Raw genomic sequence first — 25106 nt, 5'->3', positions numbered from 1 at the left:
CAACGCCGGATCCCTAACCCACTGAGCGAGGCCAGGGATGGAGTCCATGTACCCATGGATCCTAGTCAGGTTTCGTTCATCGCTGAGCCAGGATGGCAACTCCCCACACTTGCCTTCGAACGAAGTTTTAAACTCTGTGTGCAGTGTAGGTAATGGGCTTATTAATGCTACACTGCAACTATCAACGTGACCACACGTAATTTGATCTGCTACCTGATTCTGTGAAATGTTTTTTTTTTAAATAAATATGACGGTTCTACTGGTTGACGGTCCTCTCATAAAACGACAGTGAAGGAAACACTACAGAAGGACTGATTAGCCTCATAAACAAAGACAACAAATGAACTCTCATAAAATGACTCGTGGCCAAAGGAGAGAGAGTTGCTTTATAAAGTGGGTAGCTGCAACGAGTATCTCCTCATCAGCTAGGAATAACTGGAAATGGAGAAGGATGCAGCTCTCGAGGTCCACACTGTGAGATGCATAGTGAAGCCCTCTAGGGGTTAAAGCAACCAAAATCTGGGGTGGAGTCCAGATCTGCCTCCTCCAGCACGCCGCTGGGCAGTAAACACGGGCAAGGCGGGGCTCAGCCAGGAAACTTGAGTGCGTGCACACATACGCAGGCACACGGCACTTGGGCTCGTGTAGATGACCTTGAGAACGGGGTGAGCCGGGGGCTGAGGGCAGGGGCACTGGACCAGCCTTGTGCGATTAGGCCTCGGAGAACCCGACCTACAAGTCCACACTACAGGGACTCACATCACAGAGGGGTCCTGCAGCCCTGAGGGGAGGGACTGACACTCAGCACAGAGTCCTGTCACAGGTAAGGGGGCCCAGGGCAGGTGACAGTGAAGGCAGAACAGGGCCCTAGGGGTAGGTGCCCAGCCCTGGCCATCGGCTCCCGGCTCAAGAGTCCCAGCTGCTGCCACAGATCTTGAAAGCAGCAGCAGCAGCAGCAGAAGGAAAATGAGACACAGAACTTCTTGGTTTTGAGCAGCAAACACACAGTCCACTGACTTCCTTTCACGCCTAGAAAAATCAAACAAGGATGCAGCTACTCCAGACTCGGGCCCTCACTCTTCTTTTTAATTCCTGCACACACATCCCAGCGGGGCTCTGGCCCCTGATTAATGTAACACAGGTATTTGCTCAGGAGAGATCACAGCTCACCACTGGAGTATCAGATTCTGGAACAGATCCACCAGGACAAATAAATCTAACTCTACTCTCTCTGGCACATTTTTGTAAGTGTTTTCACATTTTTATACACATTTCTTTCCAAAAGCACAGTTTCACCAACAAGGGAAGGTGGTGCTGATTGCGACTGAGGACTGAAAACCAAGTGCTCTTTTAACGCATTGTTTGCGATTTTCTACAGAGAAGATGAAATAAAGGCAGTGTGATCAACTCAAATATTCTAAATAAAGTTTTGATGTTTAAATTACCAGTTTAATCTAGGAAAGAACAAAGGGAAAAATAACTTCTTCATTCATTTTCTGGCATTATATGACTGTTCAGCCGTTACACCTTCCCTCAGTGGCACAAAGAACAACGACATTAATGACCATTTATTTAAATTTATTTCTAAGTCCTAGTTAACTAACCATTATCTTATGTGCTTGGCATGTGTTAAATCATGAATCCCCTGCAATGTTCCAATTGGCACAGTAGCACCGCCTTCTACAGATGAAGTGACCAAGACACAGGGAGGTCAATGAACCTGCCAGGGTCACACAGCTCGGAGTGCTCACCTCTCGAAGGTGATCACAGGGGTGCCTTCAGCTCTGAAAGCACCAACTCAGAAAGACCCCCGACCCAGCACACTTCCATGGTACCCTACAAGCCTTCAAAATGCTCCCACAAACACTCACTGCGTTTGAGCACAAGTTCTGAATGAGGTTTTGCTATGCCCTGTTGGTAAAGCAGAGAAAACTGGAGATTTCCGAAAAGTTCTACAGAACTGGGACTAGAACTCGGCCCCCCAACGATTAGCCCCCTCCTTCAAATCAAGATGACTCACAATAAATGAAATCAGCACAAAATCCAAAATTAGCACAAATGAACACCCTAAGGCCTGCTTTAACAATACTTGTAGGAGCTCCCATTGTGGCTCAGCAGGTTTAGAACCCAACCAGTATGTGTGAGGGCACGAGGACGTGGGTTCGATCCCTGGCCTCACTCAGTGGGTTGGTTAAGTATGTGGTGCTGCAAGCTACAGTGTATGTAGGCTGGCAGCTGCAGCTCCAATTTGACCCCTAGCCTAGGAACTTTAAGGGCTTCAGGTGCGGCCCTTAAAAAACAAACTTGTCAACAGCAATTTACCAAAAACTCCAATATGCACTGTTCATAAATGAGAAACATATCTTAGGGTACTATCAAGAGTTGTGCTATAAAAAATTCAAGGTCATTTCTGTTTATCCATGACCACACTCAGCAGACCCACGGGCAGCGCGGCTGAGAACGGCTACCTGTGAACATCACACTCTACAGTGACACGCAACTGTTTCGAAAGACGGCAGAGCTGAAAGAGTGCTTTTTTCTAATATGCAAAGTGACAAAAAGCTACATCAATTATTTTTCATGGCCTCTAAGCTTAAGTTCAAACCTCGGCACCGACTTTGATCCTAAGCAAGTTTCCTCTTCTGTGAAAAGGGATGATAACTGAATAAACCTTACAGGTAGAACACACAAAGATCAATGCAGATCGATGAGGAAACAGAAGACTTGAACAATATGTAAATCAGCTGAAGTGACAGTACATCAAGGGTACACTCCACACAACAAAAACAGTATGTACATTTTTCTCAAACAGACATGGGACATTCTCTAGTTCAGACCACATGCTAGGCCATAAAACCAGCCTCAATGAATTTAAAAGAACGGAAATCATAGAAAGTACGTCCTCCAACTACAGTGGAATCAAATCAGAAGTTAATAATAGCAAAAAGTTTGGCAACTTGCAAATATGTGGAAGTTGAACATATTCCTAAATAACCAAAGAAGAAATCACAGAGAAATTAGAAACTACTTCGAGATGAATAAAAAAGAAAACACAACGTACACAAATTTATGGGATGGGATGAAAGCAATGCTTAAAGGGAAACATACAGCTATAAATGCCGGTATCAAAAAAGTTCTCAATTAAACAGTCTAATCTTCTACCTTAAAACACTGGAAAGAGGAGCACAAACTAAACTTAAAGTAAGCAGAAGAAGGGAAATAATTGTGTTTAGAGTGGAAAACTCATGAAGCGGAGAAGAAAAGGAGCAGAGGAATATCACAATCGAAAAGTTCTTTGAAAAAAAAAACAATAAAACTGACTAAATGTCTAGCTAGACTGAGTAAGGAATAACACTGAGGAGACTCAAATTATTAAAATCAGGAATGCACGAGGAGACATTATTCCTGACCATACATAATAAATAGGATTATAAGGGACACTATGAACCACCTATGCCAACCAATTATATAACTTAAGACAAAATGGCTAAATTTCTGGAAAAGACATAAGCTACTGAAAATGACTCAAGAAGAAAAAAAATATGAGGGAGTTCCCGTCATGGCGCAGTGGTTAACCAATCCGACTAGGAACCATGAGGTTTTGGGTTCAATCTCTGGCCTCGCTCCTTGGGTTAAGGATCCGGCGTTGCCGTGAGCTGTGGTGTAGGTTGCAGACGCAGCTCGGATCCCTCGTTGCTGTGGCTCTGGTGTAGGCCGATGGCTACAGCTCCGACTGGACCCCTAGCCTGGGAACCTCCATATGCCGCGGGAGCGGCCCAAGAAATAGCAAAAAGACAAAAAAAAAAAAAAAAAAAAAAAAAAAAAAAAATCTGAGCACACCTACCATAAGGAAAGACACTGAATTAATAATAATTTCAAAACTTCTCAGAAAGAACAGCCCAGATGGCCTCACTGGGGAATTCTACCACACACTTAAAAAGAGCTCTTCACAATCTTTTCTAAAAAACGGGGAGGCGGGAGGTATTTCCCCATTCACTCTCTGACGCTAGTATTACCCTGATATAAAAGCCAGCAAGGACAACACAAAAACTACAGACTATGAATGTAGGCAACAATCTTTAACAAGATACCAGCAAACTCAATCCATCGACATAGGAGAAAATGATTATCCATTGTGACCAAGTGGGATTTATCTCAGGAATAAGGTTAGTTTACCATCCAAAACAGAGTAAAGGACAAAACCCCCCCTGACCATCTTGATAGATGCAGGAAAAGCCTCTGACAAAATCCAACACCTTGTCATGAGAAAAACAGCCAGCGAACCGGGAATAGAAGGGAACTTCTTCAAACTGACAAAGGGCATTTATGAAAAACCTTCAACTAATAACATATTGAACAGGGAGAGGCTGGCAGCTTTCTCCGCAAGATCAGAGATAAGACAAGGCCGTCCGTTGGCTTCATTCACTTCCATTTAGCATCGTACTGGAGGGGCTTGCAGGGTCAGCAGGCAAGAAAAATAAAATGCATCCAGATCAGTTTTATAAGAAAAAGGAAAACTATCACTATTTGCAAATGACATGGTCTTAAATTTAGGAAATATTAAGGAAGCCATCAAATAACTATTAGAATGAATGAATGAGATGAGAAGAATTGTAGGAAACAAAATCAATACAAAATTTGAATTATTTTTTCTTTCCTTCCTTTCTTCCTTCTTCTTCTTTTTTTTTTTTTTTTTTTTTTTGCTTTTTAGGGCTGGTCCTGCGATATACGGAAGTTCCCAGGCTAGGGGTTGAATCGGAGCTACAGCTGCCAGCCTACACCACAGCAGGATATGGGCCACGTCTGTGACCTACACCACAGCTCACAGCAACGCCGGATCCTTAACCCACTACACGAGGCCAGGGATCGAACCCACATCCTCATGGATACTAGTTGGATTTGCTTCTGCTGTGCCACAAAGGGAACTCTTATCTTCTTTATTAGCAATGAACAGTCAGAAAATGAAATTAGAGAACAATTCCATTTACAATACCACCAAAAAGAACAAAATAAATACAAAACTTGCACTCTAAAAACAATAAAATGATACTCGAAAGAAATTCATTAAGACCTCAATAAGCGGAAAGTACCCTATGCCAAAGCTGCAGTCCTGTTAGGACGGTGCTCCCCAACCTGCCCCCGCCTTTTAGGAACCCTGTCATTACCCCAGCTGCCCTTTTTTGCCAGACATTGATAAGCAGACCCTAAAATTCTTACAGAAATGCAAGCAACCGGGAAGAGTCACAACAATCTAGAAAGAGATCCAAGTTCCAGGATTCTCACCTCTCAATTTCAAAACTTTCCAAAACGCTACAGTAATCAATACAGTGCAATGGGGGAAGCAGAGTTTTTAAACAAATCGTACGAAAGACTGAACTTGGACTCCTTCCTGACCCTGTACATGGATGTTAACTCCAAATGAACTGTAGACTCAAACGATGAACTCAGGGGGTTTCACTGCACACCTCCCAGGGTGGCTGTGATAAAAGAGACGGACAGTAACAAGCGACAACAAGCACGTGTGCAACTGCAGCCCTCACACACTGCTGGTGGGAGTGTGAAATGTCACAGCCGTTCCGGAGATGAGCTTGGCCACCCCTCCCGCAGAGCGCTAAACATGGATTCCCCACAGCGCCCAGCAATCAACCACACGCCCAAGTACCTCCCTGAGAGAAAGAGCAGCACGTGTCCACATAAAAAGCTCTACAGGAATGATAACGGCAGCATTACTCATAACAGGCCAAGAGCAAAAACAATTCAAATGTCCAAGTAATGAAGAGGTGAGTAAAATGTGGTATGTCCATACAGGGGGCTGCTACGTGACAAGAAAGAATAAGGTAATTAATGCAGTTCCGGTGTGGCTCAGTGGTAACGAACCCGACTAGGATCCATGAGGACAAGGGTTCGATCCCTGGCCTCACTCAGTGGGTTAAGGATCCGGCACTGCTGTGAGCTGTGGTGTGGGTTGAAGACAGGGCTTGGATCCCACGTTGGTGTGGTTGCGGCGCAGGCTGGCGGCTGTAGCTGCAATTCGACTCCTAGCCTGGGCTGGGAACTTCTACATGCCACGGGGTTGGCCCTAAAAAAACAAAACAAAAAAAAAAGTGAAAGAAAGAAAGAAAGAATAAAGCATTGACAGATGCTACCATGTACATATATGAATCTTGAAAACATTAACGTTAAGTGAATGAAGCCGGTCATAAAAGACCACATATCATATGAAAAGTCCAGAAGAGGTGAATCCAGAGGGAAAGTGGACGAGCCCTTTCCTAGGGCAGAGGGTGGGCAGTAATGAGAAGTGACTGCTAATGGGTACAGTTTCTCTGTGGGGGTGGGGGGTGGAAACGTCCTGAAATTGAGTAGGAGAAAGCAGGGAAAGTGTCCAAGAAGGAACAGGCACTACCTTGGGGACCAGATTTTGAGAGCTCAAATACGCAAGGCATTTTTTCTTTTTTCTTTTTTTGCAGGGGGATAGGAGCAGCAAAACAAAACAAATGGCAAACAGAAGGCAAGTGATACTAACAGGCTGATGTAAAAAAGGTAAAAAATGTATAAAACAGTGATGGTATTTACTTCCTGCCTTGTGTGTGTGTGTGTGTGATTTTTAGGGCTGCACCTACAGCACATGGAAGTTCCCAGGCTAGGGTCCAATCGGAGCTACAGCTGCCGGCCTACACCACAGCCACAGCATCGGAGCCGCATCTTCGACCTACACCACAGCTCACGGCAATGCCGGATCCCTAATCCACTGAGCCAAGCCAGGGATCGAACCCGTGTGGTCATGGAGACTAGTCAAGTTCGTTAACCGCTGAGCCGCGATGGGAATTCCCAGTTGCTTCCTGCTTTGTACTCCCAAGAGGAAATGAGGAGCAAAGGGGACTGGAATTTACATGGATTAAAAAAAAAAAAAAAAGTAAAACTCTTCGTCACAATTCTTTAAAATACTGATACCTTTCATAAAGTCAGACTCTACCTACTTATAGGAGTTAAGACTAATAAATCCACGGGCCTCAAACTGTTGCAGCATTACTCAGAAATGCAAGTAACAATAACCACTCACACTGGCTGAGGGCCTAGCATAGGACAAACCCGCTATCTCCTCATCTGCATCAAGGTGCAGGGAGGTGACCACTCTCGAAAAGCTCCTTTTCAAGAGGAGGAACGAAGGTCAAGCAACTTGCTGAGGACGGACAACGCGTAAGCAGCAGGGTAGAGATCTGGAAATCAGGCGCCTAATTCCAAATCCCGGCGCTAGTGTGTCCTGAGGACCCATCAGCGGATCATCGAGTGGTCCCAGGTGGAACACACTGGGCCATCTCAGCACTCAACAGGATAAAATGTCAACTTCACAACCACGTAAAGTTTTCTTTTGAAATAAATGTGTAATAAAAATGTCAGTCAACGTTGAAAGAGAAATCAACATAATGCCTACAAGGGACTATGGAAAAATAAAAATAGTCCGAGTTTTTTTGAGAACGTGAAATTTTGAGTCCCTTTAAAATGTTTTCCTAAAATTCCAATGTTTCTAAAATGTTTATGTTAAAAAAGATCACTAAAAAAATTGGTTTTACCCCTAAAACATAAGTCATCACTCTATCAAGCGCATTTTCCACTGGTTCCTCCCACAGCATTTTAACCTGTCCATCACCGAGCTCTCACCCCTTGCTGAGTGAGCCGCTCTCTCCCTCAGGAAGTAAATTCCTGACATTTATCAGATTTTCTTTTTCTGCATTTTAGCCTATCTTATCCTGAAGCTCTAGAACAGCCCGCTTAACTATTTATTCAATGCTCCAGAAATGTTTCGCCTGCAGGGAATCTGGTGGGCCTATTCGAAGAAAGAAGAGTTTTCAGAAGGCAAGGGTGAGCACGCCCATCCTCTAGTTCCTCTGGATCTCATCAGCTGCCCACCGCTGGCACCTAAGCAAACCAACTCCAACTGGCACAGGGCCACCCTGAAGATCCCCCAGGGGCCAAAGTTCTAGCCCAGGAACAGACACACCTCTAACACACAGGCAACTGTACACAGCAGCAGGCCGGCGAAACCATCTCTGGCTCTTCTATACTCTTGATGCCTAAAGAGCAAGACGGCTCAAAGGCACTTGCTTTCTGTCCACCTGCAGCCTCCAGCCAGCAGGCAGAGACTCTGCCCTCACCCACCTGTGCATGTTCCCGTTGGTGGTAAAAGACTGGCCACACACAGTGCACTTGTAAGGCCTCTCCCCAGAGTGTACCAGCATGTGGCGGTCCAGGGAGCTGGCCGAGCTCAGCGACTTCCCACAGATGCTGCATGAATGGTCTGCCCCTCCAGTGTCCGTGTTGTGCTGCAGAAAAAAAATCACAGCGGTCACTTCGGAAGATGGGTCAAGAGTCGACGATGACGAACTGCAAATTCAGAGCTTTATGAAGCAAAAAAACAGCAACAATTCTCAGCTATTTTGTTTGGTTGTTTCATTTGAAATATCTTCCCAAATATCAAGATCTATCAGGACCACAGGCAAATCAACATTTTGCAGGATCTTCCATTCCCACGGTCCAGCTTTGACAAGTACTACTTCCGCAAGGCTCAGAACGTGGAGCCTCTGCAGGTCTTTCTTAGAGACACACGTAGATGAAGCGACCGCAGGCATTAACGTGAGCAGAGGAAACGTGAAATAGGGTCCTCGCGTTAACTCCGAGTGTGATTACTCAGTCCAGCTGCCAGGGAACGAGGACCGAAACCTGCCTGGTTGAGGGAGTTCTGGCCTCTGAAAGGTGTGGAGAGGAACATTCCTATCCAAACCAAGTTACCGAATGATGCTATCATTCGCCACCATCTTATGCTGTGAATACTGCTCTAGGTTCATCAGTACTTTGTCATGAACCGGCCGTGGAAGGCAAGGGAGAAGCACAAACCCCGGAACAAAGAGTAAAAGCTGAACGAGATCCCAAGTCAAGGAAATTCCCTGCCGCGTGATGGATGTAAGGACAACTAGTCTCACTGTAGGGTGAGAAGATGTGGTTCACGCCGACCAGGAGCGCATGATGCAAAGTCTTCTGTTCTATGTGGTCAGTGAGCCAGACGTTCGCCAGATTCGGAAGAGAAATCCTGTGTTGACCCGGGACTGTGTCACAATAACAGACACAAAAACTAGCCCATAACCGCCCCTCAAAATTAAGAGCACATCAGACCGCTTTCGTTTTTTTTTTTTTGTCTTTTCTTGCCTTTTCTAGGCCCGCACCCAAGGCATATGGAGGCTCCCAGGCTAGGGGTCGAATCAGAGCTGTAGCCACCGCCTGCGCCAGAGCCACAGCAAGTCAGGATCGGAGCCGCGTCTGCGACCTACACCACAGCTCACAGCAACACCAGATCCTTAACCCACTGAGCAAGGGCAGGGACCGAACCTGCAACCTCATGGTTCCTAGTCGGATCCGTTAACCACTGAGCCACGATGGGAGCTCCGTGCACTTCAAACCTAAATGAAACCCAGCCACAATCCATCTGTTGAGATAAAATCGCCTCTCCTCCCTTGAAGAAGAATGGTTTAAACCAAAAACACAAATGCAGCAGCGAACCTGGCGAATGTGCATCGTTAACTGATGCTGCGTGGTGCAAATCTTCTCACACAGGGGACAGTTATAGGAAGACCGCTCCTCTTTCGTTTCCTGAAACGAGAGAATAAAAGGGCGAATCCATTTCCGCTCACCGTGAACCAGCGCCTCTCCTGAGCGTGACAGTGCACCCGCGTCTCCACGGCTGCAGAACCCAAGAGCCGAGCCTGGCGGGTCACCCTCCCGTCTGCCCTCAGTTTCCTCGTTGGCAAAACACGGGAAATGGTGGCATCTACGCACCACCCTGCGGTGAGGATGACATCAACCAGCACATGGAAGGCACTGCAAGAGTGCCTGGTACAGAGTAGGTGCTCAATAAATATTACTGTGCTGGTTAGACACCATTCAGTTCATTGGCACTGACGGCTGAGCCAGAAATGGGGTGTATTTCTCCCCAAGGCTGACCCAGACGGCAGCCACTACTTTCTACCTGGTCTCGAGGCCCCCAGGACCCTGACCTTAGCACGAGGGCTCAAGGAGTTCTCGTGACAAACGCACCCCCGCGCCCCGAGCTGCTTGCCCCTGCTCCTAAGGGAGTGAAAGACAGGCAGACAGGAAAGACAGCCCAGGCAGACGTCTTTCACAGAGGGCGACCAGAGGACCTGCTTGCCGCTCGGCGAGGGGGCTCATTTCATGTTCCCCTAAACGAGCTTCCTTCCAGCAACTTAATTCATGGGGAGTTCCTCTGGCCCCAGCCCTCATCGCTGCCTCACCCACGCAGTCCCCATGCGCCACAGCTCCCTGTCCTCGTGCCCCAAACGCACGGGTATCGAGGCTGGAACACCTGTTCCTGGAGTGTGGAACGGGGACGCTGGGAGACTGAGATCAGCGGACTGCCAGGGGTCAGCAGCATCACCTGGGAGCTTTGCGGACCGCAGGGCTCCAGCCCAGGCTCGTGGCTTGCTGAATCAGAAGCACGGGGGGGACGAGAGCTGAACCCCAGAAACCTGCTTGGGTCACAAGGCTCCAGAAGATGCAGACATGTGCCTGGATCGGGGTGGGGGGTACTAAGCTGGGTGATGGGAAAGGTCACGCAGAGTGGGGGCGAGGGGCCACAGGAGTGCTAACGGAAGTGGGAGGCCAGGTGGGGCGCTGTCTCCAGGCCTGGACCCTCGGGCATCTTTCAACAGACCATTTTTTACTTGCACTGGTTTGAATGAGCTTCTGTTCTTTGCAAACAATACCAATGACTGAACACTTACCATGTGCTCAACTCTGTACACATAGCGGGTTTTTTTTTCTTTTTTCTCGACCATAAGAGAGAGCCACTATTATGAACCCCGTTTTCTGGATGAGGAAACTGGGGTACAGAGGGGCACATAACCTGCCCAAGTCACAGAGCTCTTAGGCAGCAGGGCCGGGATTAAAACTCAGGCCAGGGGCTGGACAGCCCACACCCCAAACCACCAGGCTGTGTACAACCAACCCCAAAAGGATGAACCCCAAAGCAAGGAAGCAAAACACCCCTGTGTTTGGCTCATGCGAGATGATGAACACGGAAGGCACCCTGGAGACCACGGAATGAAGGGCACACCAGATGGGTGGGGGGCTCAGTGACCCACAGCGGGTCCGGCACACGGTCCCGACGGCACCTCCTCGCACTCTTCAGAGCCTAACAGGCCTCTTGTTATGTGATACACACCTCGTCCTAGTCTGCAGCCTCGGGTCCCAGAAATAGGTATGCCAAACATTTTTTCACTCACAAATTACGAAAAAAAAAAAAAAAATCACAGATGTGAATTCTAAGGAAGCGGGTGAACCCGGAGACAGTTAAAAAAAAAAAAAAATAAGAAGAAGAAGAATTCCATTTGTGGCTCAGTGGGTTATGAACCCAACTGGCACCCATGAAGATGTGGGTTTGATCTCTGGCCTTGCTCAGAGGGTTAAGGATCTGGCATGGCTGTGGCTGTGGTGCAGGCCGGCAGCTGCAGCTCCGATTGGACCCCTAGCCTGGGAACCTCCATACGCCTCGGGTGCGGCCCTAAAAAGAAAAAAAAAAAGTCTGGTTTTTTTTTAAAAGAGATTCATTGGTAGGATGGAAATAAAAGATAAAAAAGCCAGGCCTCCAAGTAGCCAGCCTCTTGTGGATGCAGAATCTTCAAAAAGTCATCCTGTGTTCACCGTGAGGCAGCCGCCAGACACACTGAGTGGCCCCTGCACCTGACAGGGTTGACTCTGAGGTTGACTCTGAACTGGAGCCTGAGCCTCCTTGGGGCAGGTGGGGCAGGCTGCAGACTGCAGCCCAGGTTCACGAAATCCAAGCCCATCTGAGAAAAGGAAGTCTTCAGACTCAGATTTAATATTTTGAAAACGTATTTTTATAGTTTAAAAAAAATTTTTTTTGAAGTATAGGGAACTATATTCAGATTTAACTTTTAAAAACAAATCAAACAGAAAGGGAGCACTGCAATGCTGGAAGAGGCCCGGGGGGAGGGTGCCTGAGTCTAGTTCCTGCGGCTGTGCTGGTGGAAGGCGCGCGCTTCCTGAGCTGACAGATAAAATTAGCAGCTAATGTGATAACTAACCATCCCATAATGAAACAATCTGGCACCCGTGTCGGCGTCCGGCTGTGGCTAATCTGCCCTGGAACTCTGCTGGCTGCTCTGCGACTTCTCCCCAGGGCGCCCTCCCAGCCCGCCTGCCCGCCCAGGTAAGGACAGGCGCTCTCCTGCACTGGGCTAGGTTTTTGAAGGCACTGTTTTTCCCACCCGACCTCTGCCTCTGGCCCAGGGCTCCTTTCAGAATCTAAGCCAATGCCTCCGAGGAACCTCGGAGGACACAGGAGGATGGAAATGGCCCAGGCACCCCTGCGGAGTCACTTCCGCTTACCAGGCAGGCCTGGAGGTGCCGCAGGTCCCCGCTATGGCTCTACCTACTGTCTCTGGACCCCTGGGAGGGACCAGGGGCTGGACTTGGGCCAGCTCTGCTGGGCTGGGGCAATGCTGGGCTCTTTGAGGAAGAGCTCGGCACCTGCAGTACCTGGCTGGGTGTATACTGTGCCATGGGGGCGGGATGGAGATGGATGGAGAGAGATGGATGGACAGGCACGTGAGAGTGGAAATAAACCTTTTCTTCCCAGAGCTAGCGCTCCTTCTTGGCTCAGGCCACAGTCAAACAGGCTGAGAATTTTCTCAGGTCCCCAAAGGCAGAGAGGCAGGCGGAGACAAGGGAGAAAAGAGAGAAGAGGTTAGCACTGCTCCGGTCCCGAAGCCTCGCTCCACTCCGCGCAGCCTCAGCCCGGGAGAGAGGAGAGAGAGGTCACTCCTACGCTGCTGGGGGGACGTCAGGCTTGTACGACTTTTCCTGAAGGGCACGTAACTCATGCTGTATTTCAGTGAATTCACAGAAAACCATCGAGGCTGTGCTCAGACAATTCTGTTTAAGATCAGTCACCATGGATTTTTCTTAAAAAAAGGAAATTAACTCACAAAAGCCCAACAGGTTTCCCTTCCAGTTCGCCCCTGGTCCTGAGACAAACTTGGAAGATAGCCTTCTCCCGAGGCTTCGGCGGGACCCCATTAGATCAATGCCTACTGGGGAGACCCTGAGCGGGAAAGGGGAGCTGCTCGCCTCCCCCTGGAGCGTGGCCGTGCCCTGGAGTTCACTGCCGACAGGACAGCAGCAGTTCCCCGAGTGCCTGTGTGTATGTTACCTAGAAGGCCCAGCTTAGCTTCCCCCGGGAGGAGGCAAGGCCTTCCTGACACCCCGCTCCCCCCGATCTCCCCAATCCAAGAGGAGGGCTCGGGCAGCCAGAAGGAGTTCTCTGGAGCCCAGCTGCAATCTGTCAACGGCGGAGGCCACAGTGCCCAAGGGCTTATCGCTACCAACCTGGAGACACTCGAAGAACAAAATCAAGGTGGCATCACAAACCTACTTGACCAGCTGCGTGAGAGAGGGAACAGATCGAGTCACAGGAGAGGAAGAAGCTGAGTTCCCCAGAGCCTGCTCCTGGAGAGAGCCTGCATTTCAATCAAACCACGGCCCAGAGTAAGGGTGCTTTCACTGATGCTGACGGCACAGCGTGGAAACTCCCTCTACGAGAGGACACCGAGGTCAACTGGAATGTCACTCTTGAGAAAGGATTAAGGCCTCTGGGTGGGCCCGGTCAGCTCTGACCTCGTCCGCGGGTCTGGTGCGGGAAGCTGGGGCTCGGGGAGACGCCCTCCGCCGATGTGGGCACACCAACACTTACCTGGTTCCTGCGGCCAATCCGATTTGGTCCTGGAGGCTTCGAGGGGGACTTGACGTTCTGAGGGCTCCCTCCGTTCTCGGCGACCTTCCCCACGCTCATGACCGCTGACATCATGGTGTTGATGGAAGACAGGTCTGAACCTTCCAAGCCAGCGGGCGAACTTGACGTCATCGGGACAAGGGTTTACACGTCCAGGAAGCCGTGGCCACAGAACTGAAAATCGGAAATCGCTGGGGTGATGGCTGGGAAGTTTAGGTTTCTGTCAGGGTGGGGCTGGCCGGGGCCACCATCACCGCAGGTCAGGTGGAAACCCCTAAAGGCCTCCTTCTTCACTGCAAGCTGACACTCAGGCCCACAGGACGGAAGCTTCCACCTGAACCCGTGCTGTCATAGCAACACGAACTGATACGCTTGCCTCCTTTCTGAGCAAGTGCCACTTACACAGCCGCCCGAGGCAGGTCCCTCCGCTGCTCCTAAGCTTTCGCTGGGCAGAGAGGGAAAGGCCACCAAAACTAGGAAGGCTGGGAGCTGCCATCTGGCCAGCACCCTCCTGACAGCCTAACTCACTTACTACCATGGCGTGTTCTCAACCCAACAACTACTGGAGAGAAACCTCCATTTTCACTTCACTCTGGGCTGCAATATCCTGATTTTAATGGGGAGCCCGAACAGCATAAAACAACCGAGAAGCCAAGTCTATCGGATAACCAAACTTCAAATCAGCGTGAGCAGGACTGTTTCTTCAAACGTCCCCGCAGGTAACATCCCTGGACCCCAGACTAGGGACAGGAGGAAAACGCAGCCCCACTGCAGGTACCTCCATCCTCTGCCCCAACCGCCAGGCCAGCAGCAGACCTTCCCCCGCTCGAGCTGGTCCACGAGGAGGAGGAAATGGGGCTGCCTTCACTTCTTTTGTTCTTCTCGTGGTATCACCCGTTGACACTGGAAGGGAAGCGAAGGCAGAGAAGCTCAGTGAGGGTCCCTCCACTCAGGAAGAACGGGGACCGGACGTCCGCCGTCCCCCCAGAGCACCAACTACATTCACGAGAAGGCAGGGGGCGCGGCGAGAGGAGCCGTCTCAGGCTTCTTGTTCTTCCAAAACCACATTCTGTGGTTGATTTGCAGCCTTAACTGATGTCCCTACAGTGCTGTCACCTCACTCCCAACAGCCACAACGATTCTGCGGTATTTCACACGTTCTCCTACCTACACACATGCAGAAGCTTCCTTTCACGGGCTCCCTGGATCCCAAACAAGGGTCTCAGAGGCTCCCTGAGCGCCACCCCCACCACCCCCACCCCCGCCCTCCCAGAAAGTGACCAAGGACAAGGCAGTACAGGAGCTCACTGAAGGATCGGAAACCCAGGTGACAAGAACAGGACGGGTGCAGGGAACTGCAGCCACAGCCACGTCACTGCCTAGGCCTTCCTGGGGGCACTCCCTCCGCAGGGGCCTGTGGCTCTGGGTCCAGCCGGAAACAAGCCTCCAGGCCGACTGTCCCCATCTTGCACGGGACGTATTCTCCAGCCTTGTACCCAATGAGCCTAAGTGTGTGCTGAATTCACCAGCCCCAGCTGCCTCGAAGATCGAACTCATTAATTACCTCAGGAGCAAAGTGGATTCTGAGCAGCAACCCCCAGAGAACACGACTGCCCCACGTCGAGGGGAAGTGACCGAGGCCGTGACAAATGCTGACACCCCAGGAGCTGCACACGTGTCCCGCAGCAGAGCAGGAGAGCCTGGGCCGAACCTTTACCAAGCGAGGCGGCCATCAGCTGAGAGGTGCGCGCTAAAACCTTAGCGCAGCCGAGAGCACCTTAAGAACGGACGGCACCTCCCTTGTCGAGGGACAAACGTGCCTTGCTTGTTAGCAGACTGTTGGGGGACTCGGAGCTGATGGGGTTCCAAGTGTGGAGGAAAAGGACCAAGGGCACAAGCACACGACGAAGCCTGCCGCCCGTCTCCCCCCCACCTCTCCCTCTTTAGGACGGGGCCTCCCCGGTGGGGAAGCCGGTGAGGGATCAGGCATTGTCCCCGCTGTGGCTCAGGCTGCAACTGTGGCTCGGGTTGATCCCTGCCCAGGGAATTTCTGCACGCCCTGGGCGCAGCCCCCAAAGTAAATAAATAAAAAATAAAAACAAAAGAGGAAGGCTGTGTCCAAAATTTAAAAAAGAACCTTCAAAGCTGTTGTCTTTCCATGAGGTTTCCCCCATGTGGAAGATCATTTAAACTTATGAAAACTTGTGCTTCACAACTTCCCATGCTGACTCTCTCGGAAAGTTCCTTCGGCAGATTCCTCTCTGGGAAAAAGCACGCAGCACAAGTACATACACATATAAGCAGACACACACACCTCATTTTTTTCTTAAAGAATTTCCAACAAAAGTATCACCTGTTCTCCAGAACTGGTCTCATCAATCAGCATATGATTATTTGCTGGCTTCAAAGAAGTGGACACCTTCAATACCAAATCCATCTCAGTCTTTTAAATAGATTTCCCTGCAGCTGTAATGTACAGCAAGTAATCAAGTAACTGACCAGAAGTCTTCCTTACTATAACTACATTATGTCAGGAAGAAAAAAGTGAGCCTTCCCATCGAGTTGTAGGAGGAGTTGAGACGATCTCGCTTTTGTCCTATGGCTGCACTTAGATGGCAGAGTTTACTCAGACCAGGAACAGACTTGAGCGATCAGCTTTAGGAGAAATATAAAATTGTAAGCTGTAAAAAATATACTCTAATTCTTTCACTGAGTAGGGAAAGAGAATGGTGAGAAGGGAAAAGAGTCAATATGGACATGAACAAAAATATATTTACCAAAAACAGCCAAAGTGCGGGTGAGAATTTCTGTCACAATTATTATAACATCGAAGATATGTTCTTGCAAACTACCTAAAGTCCTAAATACAGAACACCTAGCCATAGTCACAGCCACTAACCAACCCAGGGGCTGAACGTTGCAAAGACTTATATCCCAACTGGAAAAGGAGAAAAGTCATGCAGTCTTGCCGTTTCCCATTTTGTCTGGACAGGAAGGCATTTACTAAATTTATTTCCTCCTTTGGGATAAAGTGTAAAGTGTGACACTAGCCACTGATGACGTCAAGGTCACCTACATTTACTTCCTTTTCCTAGTTTAAATGAGTAAACAGTAATTTTTTTTTTTTTTGGAATAGAGACTTCTTGCCTCTAGTTGGAAAGTGCAGTTAACAAAATGAAACTCCCAGTTCCAGCGTTTGAAAAGAAGAACAGTGGCTGGGCTTGTCTCTGGAATGCTGTTTCAGGAGCAACCCAGACAGGACTTTTGGAGATATTCTGGTTTGCACCTGTGTCTTTAATTCTGTCTTATACCTAGGTTCTCCTTCTGGGAGGATGGAGCAGGAAGGGAAGGAGCCTGGTATAAAACAATGTAGCTCATTGTTCCAGGTTAGAAAAAACAAATCCACCTCAGCATTAAGGTGCATTTATGCACTAATTTCACCAGAAGCCAGAGGCCAGCATTAGTCCATTCTACCCACCCCATGCCGACCCTGGACCAGACGAGCGCAATAACCCAAACCAACCAACCAAAACCTTCTGATTCTCGATCTCAGGGAATGAAACACAGGTTTAACAGCTCAAGGTCCATTTACAAAGCATGTTTTTCTTTATAAATATTTACAGTCCTGATATTTTTGTTTTCTCCTTTGCTCCCTGACCCCATCCTTCACATGAGCCCCATCACTGCAAACAAACAAAACAAACAAAAAAGATAATAAATAATAACCACCAAAAACAAAAGAAAAATCACTGGCCCCATTCGGCTATCACGTCCTCCAGCGGGGCCAGAGACGACAGGAAACGCAGACCACGGACGCGAAAGGAAACCGTCACCTCCACTGGCCAAGCAGGCTGGCCTGTGCTCCGGTTCCGAGCACAGCGGGTGGGAATCCGGGGGTGGGAAGGGAGACGCAGGGCACGGGGCCGCTGCAGCATTGCCTCCTGTGAGCCAGGCCCTGGGCACCCTTTCCGAGACTTCTCATCGGGCACCCAGGCCGCTGGGTCAGGGAGAGCCAGCAGTTCACAGTTCACAGCGAGAGTCTCACCGTGGTTTTGCACCAAAGCCTCGGGAGGACCCCGAGCAGAGGGCAGGCCACTTGACGGACGTGGGGAGGGGAGAGAAGACAACATTCAAAGTCACTGTGACTCAAGAAAGTCAATAAAGTTGCACTGACCTGTTTTCTTCGTCTTATCAAGCTGGCTCCTCTTTACCAAGGAGCTGGCGCTGGCTGGGCCCAAGCGTGGACAGGGTCACACCTCAAAGCCACTGCCTCTGGAGCAGATGGGAGCAACCTACAAAGACAAGAAAGGAGGACGCTGGGAGCGGGTCCCCCCAAAAAGGGTCCCGTCCCTGTATTATTTTCTTCGCTCACGCCACTGAGAGGAGCAAATGAAGGACAACAGAGCCCGCACTTGCAAGCAAGCTTCCAGCTCCTGGGTCAACTCCCGCCGAGCAAGAGCAACTAGAACCAAGTGTCATTCGGACGGAAGGAAAGCCCAGAGCGGGCCCCTTGCATCGAGGGCAACGACCTGTGGGCATGGCGCGACGCCGGCTCCGCGTGGCGCTTTAAGCATCTTCGCGGCAGGCGGACAGCAGATGCCAACGGGGCGCCCATGTAAGGGAGAGAGGACAAGAAGGCACTGAAGCCGGCAGACCCGGAGGGAAGAAAGGAGACGACGGGACTCGGCCACCCTCACGTAAAGCGGTGACGAGGACACTGTGTCCACATCACCTCAATCAGGACCAAAAGGCGGATGTTGCCCTTCTGGAGGGAAGGCACCGGGAACTCCCTAGGTTAGAGGCGCCCCTGGGGAGCTTGGGGAGGGGTGCTCTGGGGTGCCGGGCGGTGGGGACCTGGGCCCGGCCCTCGGCACGATTAGAGAAAACGGCAACGTGGCTTTGCCCTGAGCGACGCGTCCGGCACGTGCGGCCCGGACACCGCCCCCACGAGAGGGCCGACCTGGACAAAATCCGCTGAAGAGCGGATCCATTCCCTCACGCCTATCAGACCCTTTCGGAGCGTCTGCAGAAAAGCCTGCCCAACACGTCGCATGCCCCGTTATCACCCTGAATCCTGGGCACTTTGTCCACACAGTTCCTGAGCACTGAAGGCAGGCACCCCTGCAGGCTGGTCTGCAGCGGGTGAGGGCCTCCGCCAGCCCTTCTGGCGGCAGCTGCTCTTCAACCTCTGACGCCACAATAAACTCTCTTTACACCTCACTGCTCCAGGTCTCCAACCTTGTGCTCCCTGCCCTTCTCTTTTGAAAAATTCTTTGAATTTTGAACAAAGCATCAAGAAACAAGGAAAAATGCACAGGGATAGATAGCCCCTGAACGGCCAGAGACCCCACCCCTTAAACTTGGAGGAATCCTTATCACTAGTCCAGTAATTCTAGATGTTTCTTTTTTTTGTTTTTTTTTGGGTTTTTTTTGTCATTTTGCCATTTCTCAGGCCGCAGCATAGGGAGGTTCCCAGGCTAGGGGTCAAATCGGAGCTGTAGCCGCCAGCCAACGCCAGAGCAATGCGGGATCGGAGCCGCGTCTGTGACTTACACCACAGCTCATGGCAACGCTGGATCCTTAACCCACTGAGCAAGGCCAGGGATCGAACCCGCAACCTCATGGTTCCTAGTTGGATTCGTTAACCACTGAGCCATGACAGGAACTCTGAATTCTAGATGTTTCTTACAGCCAAGACCCTCCTTGAGGATGGGATGAGAATTATGGACCCTCCCACAGATAAAAGGACATGCTCTTATACACAGATTGCCCCTCAGCATCCAGAGATCAGCGACCCCAGAAACTCACCCAGGACGAGGGTAAGAATCTGGGTTTTACCTGACCTGCAACCCACCTCCTTTAAACTACGGAATCAAGTCAATTATCTGTTTGCTTACTTGCTTTTTAGGGCCACACCAAGGCCTATGGAAGTTCCCAGGCTAGAGGTCGAATCGGAGCTACAGCTGCCGGCCTACACCACAGCTCATGGCAACACCCGATCCTTACCCCACTGAGCGAGGCCAGGGATTGAACCCACATGCTCGGGGACACCAGTCGGGTTCGTTACTGCTGAGCCACAGTAGGAGCTCCCTCCAGTCAATTTTATTATAACTCCCATCAGGTTTCAGAAATGCACAAATAAAACATCCTTTCAGATCATCCCGCCCCTCCAAGTTTAAAGACGCCTAAGGCGAAATCACACGGTTAAAAAAATGGGGGAAAAAGCAGGGAACATCCCCCTGTTGTTATTCGTTTTAATATTAATGGAAATATTATTAGGAAGAAAATCAGAAAAAGGATTAGCTCCATGGTTTTTTCCCCTAGAAATTGCCAATAACTTGAAATAAGCAAAGCCAACCATAGTTCTTTTTTTCTTTCTTTTTTTTTTTTTTTTTGGCTTTTTGCCTTTTCTAGGGCCACACCCACGGCATATAGAGGTTCCCAGGCTAGGGGCCGAATTGGAGCTGTAGCCACTGGCCTATGCCACAACCACAGCAACAAGGGATCCGAGCCGCATCTGCGACCTACACCACAGCTCAGGGCAACGCCGGATCCTTAACCCCCTGAGCAAGGCCAGGGATCAAACCTGAAACCTCATGGTTCCTACTCGGATTCGTTAACCACTGCGCCACGACGGGAACTCCCAACTATAGTTCTATATATAATGAATAAAATCACAAGACAAAGAGACAGATCTCTGGAATTAAAAATTTCCAGAATATCCTGGGAACTATATCTAGTCACTTATGATGGAGCATGATAATGTGAGAAAAAGAATGTATATATGTATGTGTGAGTGGGTCACCTTGCTGTACAGTAGAAAATTGACAGAACATTGTAAACCAGCTATAAAGGAAAAAAATAAAAATCATTAAATAAAAAAATAAAAACTAAAAATAAATAAATAAATAAAAATTCCCAGAATATAACCAAGACTCTTATTAAAACTTGGATCCACTCCTTCCTCTCATTTTTTTTTTTTTTGTCTTTTTGCCTTTTCTGGGGCCGCTCCCGCAGCACATGGAGGATCCAGGCTAGGGGTCTAATCGGGGCTCCAGCTGCCGGCCTGCACCACAGCCACAGCAACACAGGATCCTTAACCTACTGAGTGAGGCCAGGGATCAAACCCTCACCCTCATGGTTCCTAGTCGGATTCGTTAACCACTGAGCCACGAAAGGAACTCCATACTGTTCCTCTCATTTAAAAAGTCCACAGTAGTCCCGTCGTGGTGCAGCGGAAACGAATCCAACTAGGAACCATGAGGTTGTGGGTTCAATTCCTGGCCTCGCTCAGTGGGTTAAGGATCCAGTGCTGCTGTGGCTCCTGAGCAGGCCAGCAGCTATAGCTGCAATTAGACCCCCTAGCCTGGGAACCTCCATATGCCGTGGGTGCGGCCCTAAAAAGACAAAAGACAAAAGAGTAAAAATAAAAACAAAATAAAAGAACAATAAAAAGTCCATCAAGGAAGTTCCTTGGTGGTTCAGTGGTTCAGCGGGTTATGAACCTGCCTAGTATCCATGAGGATGAGGGTTTGATCCCGGCTTTGCTCAGTGGCTCAGGGATCTGGCGCTGCTGTGAGCTGAGGTGTAGGTCGCAGACACAGCTCAGATCCCGGCTGCCGCTGTGGTGTAGGCCGGCGGCTACAGTTTAGGTTTGACCCCTAGCCTGGGGAATTCCACGTGCCTCAGGTGAGGCCCTAAAAAGCAAACAAAACAAAACAAAACAAAACAAAACACCAGTCTTCCAAGCAACCACCTCAATCCACGTGGGGAACCACAGGGAGGAGAGAGCCAACCGGACGGCTGACCCCGCAACGTCCACCTTCTGACCACGGACGGAGAGGACCCCGACGTCAAGGACGTCTTTCGGCGGAGCGGAGTAACAAGAGCCACCACTCTGCTGTCCGGGGCTCTCCCAGGCCTGAGGGATTCCCGGAACTCCGAGTGGAAAAGCACAAGAGGGTTCTGAGAAGAAAATTCAAGATGCTCCTTACCTCCACCCCCACTGCCTGGAAAAAGGAAAAAAAGGGAAGGGGGGGGAAGACCGGTGAGGAGAGGCTGTGCCCTATGGACGCAGCAGAAGCCCCAGGAGCTGGAAGGGTTCTGGGTTTGCCTCCCCACACAGGCTGGGTGCAGATCCCATGGAGGCAGGATGGCCTGGAGAGGGCAGAGGTCCCTCCCGAGCGCAGCTCCAGCCCCGGAGGAGATAAGGGACAATGCTACGTGAAGCCAGAAAGAGGAGATTAAGGCTTCTGTCCCAGGACCAATGAGATAGCGAAGAGGAGATGAGAGATAAAAGGAACCACGGTCTAGCGAGAAAGCCTCCCAGCTTGTGTGGACCTGGAGGGCCCTGCAGTGGAATCTAACATCTGCCTGCCGCCCCGGGAGATGGGCTCAGCTGGATGCCGCGGGTGTCAGCAGAAGCCCACCAACGACAGCACCGGGCCAGCCTAGCGGGGTGCTGGGCCTGAGGGATGTCCACAAACACTCGGGGTGCTTGATGCCTGGAACAGCCCAGGAAGAGCCAGGGCGCCGGTGTGGGGCCAACCCGGGAAGGGCTGACAGCACTCCAACCCCAAAACGCTCTGGGCTCCCAGGGGACTTAACCAGCAGCAAGCACATCTCTCTGAGGCAGGAAGTCCCGGCTGGGCCGGGGAGGAGACCCAACCAGACTGGCTGTGGCACCATAGCCATGCCTACAAAGCTCGGGGCAAAACTGTCTCCTCTAAACCAGGACGGCCTCGCGTGTGCTCTGAAGGCCGACAGCTGTGATGACGGCTCTGAGTTCCAGGAAGTTGATGTGTTTCTTGGCTGAGGGTTCAGTCTATGCCTTGGGTCGGGCAGCAACTCATGCGGCCCCCTCCCCCTCGCTGGCACGGGCTTTGGTCAGAGGGAGCCTTGGAGTGTCACGTAGAGCATTCGAGCAGGCCCAGCGTGGTCGGCCAGCCCGTGAGCTGCTCCAGCCAGTTCCGGATGCTCCCCCTTGGGTGAGGAGGGGCTACCAAGGGGTGGAGGGGGAGATGCACCCCAGGTACACAGCCCAGGTTCAAGACAGCAAAGCGGGGAGGGCGGCAGCCACCCTGGGTCCCAAGGCCGTGTATGCGCTCACGCCTTCGGTTGTCTGTTGACCTCTGTCCCCGCGACATGCCCCCCACCTTTTTCTTTGGAGGGCTGCACCTGCAGCCTACGAAGTTCCCAGGCTGGGATTAAATCAGAGCGCAGCCATAGACCTACACCACAGCTCACGGCAACGCCAGATCCTTCACCCACTGAGCAAGGCCAGGAATCGAACCTGCATCCTCAAGGGTAATAGTCGGGTTTGTAACCTAGTGAGCCGTAACGGAACTCCCAACACGCCCCCTTTCAATGGTGATCTTTACCTGCTGTTCAAAGCTCTTCCCTGCTCTGGCCTCAGTTTACTTCCTGACTCTCAGGACGACAAGTCCCCACACTCGCCACTGAGTTTCTTCCCCCAGAACACACACCTGCACTGGTCCCCGAACCCCAACCCTCATGGGCCACTTTTCCCAGGATGCCCCCACTGGCTGGAGGCTCCCTGTTCCAAACCCTGACTCGGAGACACTAGGACACTAAAACTAACACTAAGACTGAAAGACTAGGGCCCAGACTACTGGTGACAGCGGCCACGGCTTTCTAAATAACGCTCAGCACGCGCTCAGCTCAGCACCTCGTTCAGTCCTCGTAACCACAGCCCTGGGAGGGCCAGTCCCCTTGTGTAGGCCTCAAGGTCACGGTGGCAGAGCAAAGTGGATCTGATCTAAACGCTGTTTCTTTTGGACAAAATTCCCGCCTCCTGGCACAGGGCTGGAGAAGGCAGATGCTCTCCATCAGTCACGTTCTCTGACTGCTCACCATCTTCTGAGTCATCTCGGCCCCTCCAGACTGCTCAGCGCCTGGCCTCCCGTTTCCGCCTGTTTCTAGGCAGGAAAAAGGACTCCCTGCTCCCACCTTCTCCTCTGCCTTCCTCTCGGGCAGGAGCAGGGCTGAGTCCACTGCCAACTAACAAGTTTGCTGCCCGGAGCCGGTGGCCACGCCCAACCCCGCTGCGCAAAGGGACAGGAATGCCACTGCACACCCTGGTCTTCGCTCAGCAGTGACGGGAAGAAGGCACCAGGCGCTTGAAACCCCGAATCCTGAAACCCTGCCCAGTCCTGTCCAAGGGGCCAGGTCCAAGTGACCCACCAGCGCAACCTCCAGCTCAGAAGCGACCCGAGTACACCAGGCTGCCCACCAAATACAACCCTGGAGCCCACACGCCTGGGCCCTGGAATTCCAAAGGGACGGGCGTGTGTAAGTGCTGGGGCAGGAGGGGGGGCACAGCCGGTGGGGAGTGCGCGGAAGAACCACGCAGGTCACCTCCCCAAGGAGATCGACAGTCCCGTCTGGTCACTGAGACGCTAGCTACCGCTGACCCTCCCTCCAACACAGCCACCCCGAGTCCCCACCCAGCAGCATCTTGGACCCTGGTTAGAAATGCCGACTCCCAATAAGCCAGTCATTCAACCAACACCTTAAACTGACACAGGTCAACTACACCTGCAGGAAGAAATGAAGGTTTCCAGGCGCCACCCAGAACTAATGCGAAAGAAACCCCTCTGGGTCGAGCCCTGCAGTCTGTGCGTTGGCTCTCACCAAAGGGAACAGGCGCTGTGCGCGGAATTCTGGAAGAAGGGTGACGCCAAAGCAAGGGAGGCCTGAGAAACCTTCCTGCTATGAGGATCTGAATGAAATCACTCCTTATCACCACCCCGCCCCCCGGAGCAAAAGTCAGTCTCTGGAGCAGAGCCTCAGATCCCAGGTCTAACTTTAGCTTTACCTACTGCAAAGAAATAATAAAAGAGTCAAGTAAGTAAGGGCGGGGGTGGCGGGAGAGGGCGCCATCCACACGGGGCCTAGTCTAGCTCCCCCAGGAACCAGGATGCGTGGGACGCGAGGACGGGGCCGGGGCCACAGTGCACAGGCAGAGCCGCTCAGCCTGGGCCCCCCCGCAGCTCTGGACCCTCAAAGACCCCCCCACACCCAGAGCCACGCCGTTCACCAAGCTTGTCCGCTCCAGGGTGCTGTGGGATGGTCCCCAAAGGTGAGCCCCTTGGCCAGGATTCCCGGCGGCCCTGGACACCCTCTGGGTCTCCCTCCTGGCAGTAACTGTCCACTGTGCCAGAAGGCAACCCCAGGGCATCCCAAGGCCTCACCGGTTCCTGTGTTTCTCTCTTAATGAGACCCATGGTGGAGGAAGGAAAACGGACTGGCCTTGAGCGGCTGCCCC

General features: G+C 51.0%; 1 protein-coding gene across 1 annotated transcript in view; it reads right to left on the bottom strand.

Annotated features, from left to right (window-relative positions):
• The window catches only part of RREB1 (ras responsive element binding protein 1), a 127676-nt gene that overhangs the window by 46908 nt on the left and 55662 nt on the right, over positions 1-25106 (bottom strand). Inside the window, 5 exon segments of the mRNA XM_005665552.3 lie at positions 8158-8321; positions 9553-9642; positions 13781-13993; positions 14598-14722; positions 17994-18111. Of these exon segments, the coding sequence (XP_005665609.2) occupies positions 8158-8321; positions 9553-9642; positions 13781-13951 (425 nt within the window). The 5' untranslated portion in view covers positions 13952-13993; positions 14598-14722; positions 17994-18111.

The sequence above is a fragment of the Sus scrofa genome, chromosome 7, assembly GCF_000003025.6.
Source record: "Sus scrofa isolate TJ Tabasco breed Duroc chromosome 7, Sscrofa11.1, whole genome shotgun sequence".
In the NCBI taxonomy this organism is placed as follows: domain Eukaryota; kingdom Metazoa; phylum Chordata; class Mammalia; order Artiodactyla; family Suidae; genus Sus; species Sus scrofa.
The sequence above is the reverse complement of the archived record's forward strand: the minus strand, read 5'-3'. Positions and strand labels throughout refer to the sequence as shown.